The sequence below is a fragment of the Dichomitus squalens genome (genome assembly GCF_000275845.1).
Source record: "Dichomitus squalens LYAD-421 SS1 unplaced genomic scaffold DICSQscaffold_14, whole genome shotgun sequence".
In the NCBI taxonomy this organism is placed as follows: Eukaryota; Fungi; Basidiomycota; class Agaricomycetes; order Polyporales; family Polyporaceae; genus Dichomitus; species Dichomitus squalens.
In genome coordinates, this window is record NW_006766896.1 from 304,316 (window position 1) to 313,661 (window position 9,346).

Below are 9,346 nucleotides of genomic sequence, written 5' to 3' on the forward strand. Positions count from 1 at the left end.
ATATTTCTGTTTCCTGTTCTATTTCTTTCGGCCATCGTTCTATCGGCTTACGAGCTCTTTTGGCTGTGATTGCGTGGGATGGGATTCATGGACTCGTCGGATCATTAATGATCCCAGTTCATTGTCGATGAATGAAGGTGATCGAGGGCAGTAGGAGCCGCGTCGCGGAGGATTGGGTAATACGATATACTGGCTGTGCGCGTTGGAATCGGGCGTAATCTACATACAATATAGGAGTCTGCTATCACTGGACGAATCCGATACCAAGATGGCTTTCACCAACTATGCCGACGAAGTGGAACAAATCAGTGGGCTAGACTCTTTGTAACTCGGCCAATTCAGTCTCTGCACCGTCTTGGAACATATCATCGTCGTTGCTAGAACGTGCGAAGTAATCCTCTGACGCAAGTGAAGTCCCACTGGCAAGGGATCCAACGACGCGTTCGAATACAAGAGAGCTATTGAGGGAGAGCGATAGAGCTTGTGAGGATGGTATGGAGCCAACGGACCGGAGACTCGCTGCCTGCAGGTGTAAGAGAAAGCGGGAGACGAGTATGGCGGAGAGGCTAGGTTATGGCGTTGGGAATTGGAGCACATACGGCTGTAGGTCAGTATACCACTAGCGGGGACAGTAGAGGTGCACGTACGGGATTGAGAATGCAGTTATCCCGCTTGCGAATCTCAATGCAAATATAGCTAGCTGCTCAGCGTTAGTGATTTGCTGTTGACGATAGCCAGTTCAACTTCACCGAGAGTAACGTGAATGTCAGATGAAGCGAGTTCAGTATGGCGAGGGCCCTGATGCAAGCTCTCAGTGAGTCCACAACGCTCGCCGATGTCATGCAACTTACAGGAAGTAGGCCGTTCCTGAGTGGAAATTCATCAACATCACTGAGCGAGGAAAGTGTACAAGCTTGCGCTCACCATACACCAAAAACACACTAGAAATCGAGCCTTTGAGCACACCTGCATGGCGTGCGACACGTCCTGCTTGGTACAGTGTAAACCATGTCGCCCAAATGGCAAGACAGTCTGCTGCAATCAGGCATGTACGGGATGCAATGGTCACTAGCACGATGGCCTGAGCAGTGTATGAGATCTACAATGAGGCTGAACCTACATCTAGAATCAACAAACTGCTTCAGCGGAGGCTTTCGATCGGTGAGACAGATGCGACAGACTTTTTTCCGAGGTCCACAGGTGTTGGCTCTATTGACAGACATCCATAAGGCGCGACATTTTGTCCTGTCATACCGAACCGGAAGTGTACCTGCCAGCCAAGGTGTAAGTGTGAGAGGATGACAAGAGAGCTGCCGAGGGATGGCCTTACGAAGTTTACTCCAGCAGGCACCATAGCCAGGAGGAAAGTAATTGAACATAGAAGGAGACTCCTGCGCAGCGCATACACACGTACGGCCGTGAACACTGGAAGAGTTAACAATCAGACCGCTTCGATTAGCATGAGGCGCACAACACTTGCCTGCCAAGATTAGAGAAAGCAACACTCCCACAGCAAAGGCGCCTTTTACGGAGCGATCACAACTATATACACATTCCCAGTTCTGAGGCTCTCTCTGGGGGGACATTGTTTGATTCGGCTCACCTCTGTAGAGTCGAAAGGTCAGTCAGTTGAGCAAAATAAGAGTTATAAGCCCGACCTGATCTGATATATGCAGGTAGGTTCCGAGATCCCATACTAGGTAGAGCATAGTCATGTACTTGTTCAGCCAGAATAGAAGGGCAGCGCCCGTGGCCCTTCGTCCCCAGAAGCACCTTACTTCATCCCCAGTTGTGATGACCGCGTCGTAGATGAAGAGAACTGTGACGATGTAAGTGAGCGATCAAACGTTCGGACTGCCACGAGACGGGCTACAATCAAGTCCTAATACCTCCTCCGGCCACGTCGCAGTACGATCCGATTAGGCTAAAGCGCAAGACAATGTTCAGTGCCTACACTTTCAAGATGGGGCATGTTGGCACAAGACGTACTAGCTAGCAAATTCGGAATCTATTCGGCTCTCTGGCGAGGAAGACATGCCGAATGGGCAGCTCAAATTGAGGCAGAATCTGTAGGGTAGATGTAGTCCGCGACGAGCTGGGGAGGATTCGCATTTGAACACGCTTCCTTAAACCCGAAACAGAGAGCTACCTCATCAGGTTGAAATCACGCTAGTATGCTTCGCGAACAGATGCCTTCTCACCGTTCGTAGCGGTTCGGAGTCACCTGAACATTGAGTGGCTTTCATACGTCAGTTGTACTGATTACTTCCGAGTAGTCTACGACTTAGATCGACGACAGCGGCAGTAGACACAGCCGCCGATTCTACCCGCATACCCACCGCACCATTGAATGAAAATACCCCAATCTCCTAGTCGTCGTACTATGCCGCAAGCAACAGCTGTACGAGTCGTATCAGTGGATCCGACTCTCCATTTGGTTCCCCTTGTGTTCGTCTCGGAAGATGGATATCGGGCAAGTGTGAGAGGGTTCATCTTCCACACAGCCAAGTGCACTATCGCTGGCACAGAGATAACGTCGGCTTCTATCGGTGCCAGAGGGGATGAGAGCATCAAACATAGCCAGCGAGCGTGCTTCTTCTGGGCTAGCGTCACGGGGGCTGTGGGGAGTGATGCGATGTGAGGACGCAACCTCTGAAGATCTGAGGGAATGTCGCACAGCAACTATATGATTGGCATTTAATCTTGGAAGTGGAGTTGCGTTTTGAGGAGAGATCCGGGTACCACAAAGGGAGATCGCAGAAGCCCGTGCAGACGGAAGCAGGCGGGATGACGGCACAGGTTCCACGGTCTGTGATCGCAAGACAGCGTAGGGCGCTAGCGAGCAGGCTCACGGGTGAGATGAGATTGAGGTGAGGCTTGAGACTGATCTAAACCGATGTATATGTCAACACGATACAGAGGTCAGAAGATGCAGAGGTATGAGTCACGTCGAACGATCAGGGAAACTGTAATAATGTTTGAGAGACGAGAGGCAACGGAGAAGCAGCGTTATCGTTCGCCGGGATTTCTACTCGTTTGCCTTCGCGACAGACTCCAAGGATGTCCGGCTCCGGTGGGAGCCACCATTCAGGGCACGGGGCGACGATCCCGAAGTGGCTTGATATGATTTCGGATGAAAGGAGACCAAAGAAGCGCACCTCCTGCTATTAGTTATCACACACTGACCGCCATCTATCCAGTGTACGCAGCTTGGTACGATCCCTATCAGCACGAATCCGCCACGATACCTGTAGATGACGACTTACTTACATTGTCCTGTCCTCACTGTCGCATGAGCTGCCCGACGATCATCTACAAGTGGTTCATCTGCGTGCCGATTTGCGAACGGGTACCTGCCGTCCCTCCTGCCTTCGGCGCCTTCGTGTTCATCGTCGTATACGCAACTGTGTTCTGGGTAGATTGGGCCGACGCGAAGGTGAATGGAAAAGTTTGAGACACAGCTCACGCTCCTCCTTGGCCTTCGGCGAGCTCTTCTGAGGGCGAGACACAGCTGCTCAATGAGCCGCTCCCTATCTACTGAATAGCAGCTCGGGTGCAGGCATGAGCTTGTCCTATCGTCTAATGCTGCGCGACGCGGGTATCCGCGAAGCCTCTTTGGGGCTTTACGATAGCACAATATTTGAACGTGGACTCGCTGGAAGATGGTCGCTACGACATGAGGTGGAAGAATCTCTTGTCGTACTTGCTTCTGTTCACCAGCTGTGGCGCGACTGGCATCATCGGGAGCGGCTTCGAACTGGGACTCGCCTGAGACATCCTACGCGTGCGTAGGCTGGTGCAATGAGCAGAATGGCGCTGCTCGCAATGAAAATTCCGCAGCGTAGGTCTAACAGAGGAAAAACGGATAGAAGCAAGGACAAAGGGAGTTGCAATCAACGTCAACGACGCGCTCTCCACAACAACAAAGCAGTATCGTACTCACAATCTCGACCGTCCTCCCGGGCGTCATGGCACCTGCTTCTGTATTCTCGTCGTACTTCTTGTCTGCTAGTTCCATCGGGCAATCTCTAAGCCCCTTTCCTGATTTTCCACTTTGCCATTGCCGTTTGCTGATTTAATTGTCGGGTGCGACGGACTCGATGGACGCATGCTTCTCATGGGACAGAATCAGGTGAGATCACAGCTCAGGTTCACGAGATCAAGAAGATAGTGGTAAAATGAGAAGGTCTAGGTAACATGTCGGATGGGAGGCAGCTGTGGTGGCCAATTGCCATGGAGAGAGTTTAGGCGCCCTTCGAGCGCCGCTGGTCATAAAGCGCTGATGGAGGTGCGGCACCGGTATTTGATGGCATACAATCCCTCTCAACCCTTCGCCTCTCAAGGGCTTGCAGTATGTGTAGTCAGTATACGGTCTGATAAATACAAGGTATACTACATCAACTAGCACTCAGCAAACAACGCTCTCTACATGTCTGTCCGAATAGTGTGGCCGATATCCTCGTGCATCCCCAGCGGTCATCCAGTGTTGGATTACTCCATCAAGGTATAAGCCTACTCGGCTCCTGCATCATTCATCATGTTGTCGTCCGTGCTCAGGCCGCCGTCCTGATTGAGATAATAATTTGCCGAGATCGATGCTCCAAGTGATCCAACAACTCGCTCGTAAATCAAGGAGTTCGCGGGATGCATATATGTGAATTGTAGAGAGGATGTGGAGCCGACGGCTCGTAGACTCGCAGATTGAATGTGTAAGAGGAAGCGCGAGACAAGGGTTGCGGATAAGCTGGATAAACGGAGGTCCACGCCATGTGACAGAGTCAGGAGGAGACCTAATAGATGAATTCAGAGCCACACGTACGGGACTGTGAAGGTAGTTATCACGCTTGTGGGTTGCAATACGGTTATATCCAACTGTGGCTTTTAGTCAGCAAGGGCATATGATTCAAATGCGAAGCATGGGTTCCACCGGAAGCAGAGAGAAAGCCAGATGCAGAGCGTTAAGCACTGCAAGCATACTAAACGAGCTTGTAGTAAGCTACAGCACACTTCGGAACAGGGGGACTCACACGAAATAGACGGTCCCTGAGTTATTGATTATAAGTTTCGCTCGAAGTGACTAGCACCTCAAATTGGACCCTCACCATCGATCAAGAGAACGCTAGCTAAAGAGCTTTTCAGCACGTGGATATGGCGGATGGCATACGGTTGTGCCAGTGTAAACCATGTTACTCCAATCACAACGATGTCTGCGGCTATGAGGCATGATCGGGATATAATCGTCACTAACACGATCTATCAGAAAGGGTATGAGTCGACTGAGACATGCAACCTACACCTGGAACACATCAGATACTCGATAGGGAAGAATTTCGACTGACATGAAGTAGGGGAGGCTCACTTCTTCGAGAATTCTAAGGATTCATCATCGATCTGGGTGCATCCAATAGGATCGATGTTCTTTCCCGTCAGTCCAAAAAAATAGTCGGCCTGACAACGCATCAGTGGACACATTACAGGTGAATGTGGCCTGGTACGATCTCACGAAGTTGACTCCGACGGGCACTAAAGACAAAGCAATAGTCATAAGACACAGAGGCAAGCTTCTCTGTAGTGCATAGACTCGTATCCCTGTGAAAGCTAGGAAGACAGAATTCTGAAAAAGTGCTTCTAGCTGAATCATGAGCGATGGAATTCTCACCAGCCAGAATCACGAGAAGCAAGTATTCTGTAGCAGCATCCCCCTTCACTGAGAGAGCACAGCTACCAACATGGACGGTTTTAGCACAGCTGAAGAATTTCCTTGTGAGGTAAATTCACCTCTAGTAAATCAGCAAGACCAATCAGTATAGGCTAATGGTGGGCTAGAGGGAGCTCGTTACCTCATCTGATATGTTCAATCCACTCGCGAGGTCCCAGACTAAGCAAAGTGTGGTCATATACTTGTTCAGCCAGAACAGGATGGTTGCTCCAGCAACTTTCCGCCCCCAGAAACATCGCACTTCTTCTCCAGTCGTGATTAGTGAGTCGTACAGAAAAATGACTGTAGTGCAGACAAGTTAGCGATCTGATACCTAGGTTACTGCGAGGGCTTATGACTGTGGTCGAGCTACCTGCTCCGGCAGTAGTGCAATAATTTCCGCTTGCCCTACCATATAAGAGGATCGTTAGAATCCAAATTTCCAACTCGGTCGGACATAAAGATTCATACATACAGGCGTGCCATCTCAACAACGAGCTTCCCCCTCTGTACTAAGGAAGCCATGATGATGCAGTGGTCACAATATGCGAGGTAAACGGGTATGTTAAGATGTCAGCCATGCCAAAGGAGTATTTGTATGAATTATAGTCAGCCCCAAAAGATGCCCACAGCCACAAAAGCCGCCGTTCTATTGTTGAAAAATTTGGAGAAGGGTGCTACGATCAGGGTCCTGCTAAGAATAGAGGAATAGAGTGAGCGACACGATTTCACTCACTACAGTCCTGGCAACACAGTCAATTTTTAAAAGTCTGTTCGTTTTCCTTGCGTCAATCGTCAGATGGGAAAGCCTCAGTTGTTAGCTCGCGTGACCAAGGACGATTACGGTATACGTACTGAACTGGCATGGGAACTCGTGTGGCTATACCTGGTGGAGCAATATCCTACGTCATTCAATGATTCAGGATTGAGGAGATCAAAGGAGTTGAGGTGCAATGGGGAGAAAGATGGACAACTGCACGGATACAGACATGATACGAGAGAAGTTCATTATGATACACGCGAGGATTACGGAGGTAATCGGCATCGAGGCTGAATAAGGTGCACCTAGGATGCCAGTCTCTGCGCAGTTTGAGTACTCAAGCATAAACGCCATCAAACGAACGCACGTCGAGTGGGGCCAACAGCGAAGAACAAGTAAACCAAAACCATGCGATTCATTTCATGAGTGACAACGCTACGGAGCGTTCACTCCCGGGATGTCTCCCCTACCACGCTCTGGCTGGATGAACCCCAGAATATTAGGAACAAGAAAAGATCTGGGATGATAAGTGAGGTCCACATTCCCGTAGCGACAATGAGACTGAGATGCACACCTTGATCGCGCAGGAACCAGTCGAAACCGTCAAGTGCATCACAAAGTGCACTTCTCATCAGCACGCCGCCGCAAACATTCGATCGCGAAGATTGACTGTCACTTCTTCACATCCTCAATCCAAACACGCTCGTTGCCGGTATCTCCCAATCTTCTGACAATCACTTCGATCTTGTCAGTGAACCTGTATCATCTCGCTCGAGGGCGGGTGTTCACTTGTCTTCCACGCTCTCACGCGCCCACTTAGTGGCGGCCCTCGGCGAGTCCTGCGGAGCGAGCGACCAATTCGAGCTGGGGGTGGAGTAAGTGTCTCGAACATAGTCCAATGGCATTTGTTTCCTTCTGCAGCACAGGAGGACGACAACAAGAGGGACAGGTGTGAGTGACAGAGGGGACGTACTCCAACACGGCCACGCCTTCCCTCCCGGCCCCCACCCAGCGAGGACATGCGCGCTCCGCCAAGTTGTGGGTTGCAACCATCTACTAGCCGGCTTGCATAATTCTTCGCTATGGTCTGTTGGATAGATTGCACTAGGTGCGTCAGTATACGCCCATCGTTTCGCATCTGAGCAATGAGGCACCTTCATATTGATGTTCCCATGCGGACACAGCCGCGAAATGACGGTAGAGACGTTTTCGTCGCCCTTGCTCCGGCGGACAGCCTTGAACCTGTGAAGTGGATTAGCTTGAAGCTGCTTCTTGCGCAGGTCGGATCTCCTCTGCGACGGTCTCCTTCAGCACCTCGATCGCCTGATCAGCTTCCAGAGCCGGATGAGACCATTGCTGACCAGACACGATCACATAACTGGCAGGCAGAAAGCCAGTCGTCAAGATGAGGTTCTCAGAAATCGTCATAGCAGCGCTCGGCACTCACCTCGGCTGCCTTCTTGTGGGTCTTCCCCGCAGCCCTTCGAGAAGGTTGTAATAGTCTGCTTGCCCTAGCACTGGTCGCGCCGTCGCTGTCGTCTCGGCCCTCCTCTGCGATAGCGACACGGCTTATACGGCGACCGCTGTTGTCTTCGTCCTTCCGTTGCCAGTAGATGGCGACGGGAGTAGTGGAATTATCGGTGCATATAGTGGAGGAGAGAACGAACAGGCAAAGGCGTATCGACTGAGACGGCGATGGAGGATGTGGAGAGGACATGAATTTGCCTTGTCATGATCTAGAGGGACATCAGGAAAAAACCTATTTCTCGCGAGCCCCCCACCGGAGTTCCCGAGCATTGCGAGACCCCACCGGAGCTCCTGAGCATCGCGAGCCCTCTCGAGTCGCTCGAGTTGTGCCTATCAGCTTGCGAGCGCTCGGAAGCTCAGCCGAGGTTCCGAGGACGCCATCAAGTGATGACAATCGCCCGCTGCTCCCTTTCTACTCGTGGGACTTGTCCTGCACCTATGAATCAAGTTTGTAGTTGCTGCCATGCAAAATCTTGTCAGAGTATCTCCTCTTTTGCGAGCAGAGCAGTACAATGAATGTGCCAAGTTATCCCTGACCGGCCCTAAACTCCACGTGGCAACATCAACATTCCCATTAATGCTGGCGTAGCCTCCACCACTTCGACGTCTTCCCCCATCCTCCATGACCCCACTCTGTCGTCCGGTCTGACTCATGGGCTATAAGTACTGTTCCCTGGCCTTATCTTTGACTATGTGGTATGCCCTAAGAGGCCTGGTTTCCATGCTGAAGCCTGCGTGAATCACGTCCCTTACTGAGCTCGTTGTGGGTGAAGCCATTGGAGTCTATTGTGAGTTCATCGTCTAGCAAGCCCCGCTCGTATCACATACGGTGTTTCCACGTCCCCCTTGGTTTCTTATACTGCGGTACCGTGAGCTCATATATTCTTCAATGAGTAGCTATGGTAAGTCATTGTTTTGCCCGTGTTGGTTGCCACATAGGCTCGCATTGGGGTCCGCGGATGAGAATTTTTACCGCCATGCAGTCGTGGTGGCGGGGGTGTTGCACTGGACACCTGTACTGTGTGAGTCACACAATGCAGCCACGGAGATTGCAAAAGCTGAGCTTGAAGCATGCACAGGGCTAACTGACGGTGAAGATGAGGCGGAGCAAGGCCATTGACTCGGACTCGACTCGGAACTAGTGTACTACAGCGATCAGTAGTGTAGATTTTGTACTGCGGATTACATATGATTCTTCGAATGATATTGGTTTCTGTGGTCATATGGATGATTCGTGAGGGGTGTGCGTGCCATAATATGGCTGTATATTCGGGTCTGTGATGTCTATCAATGTCTCGATGTGTGCTTGGGAGTGCTCGAGAGTACTCGAGAGCTTCTGGGGAGATCTCGCGCGACCTCTT

The 9,346-nt window shown here is 51.0% G+C and overlaps 1 protein-coding gene across 1 annotated transcript; it reads right to left on the bottom strand.

Moving 5' to 3' along the window:
• Window positions 1-7,712: 7,712 nt before the first annotated feature.
• DICSQDRAFT_170144 (uncharacterized protein) lies at window positions 7,713-8,175 on the bottom strand (the record flags this gene model as incomplete). Its single annotated transcript, XM_007365769.1, has 2 exons — window positions 7,713-7,814; window positions 7,906-8,175. 2 exons carry the CDS (start codon window positions 8,173-8,175, stop codon window positions 7,713-7,715), a joined length of 372 nt encoding a protein of 123 aa, XP_007365831.1.
• Window positions 8,176-9,346: the final 1,171 nt, after the last annotated feature.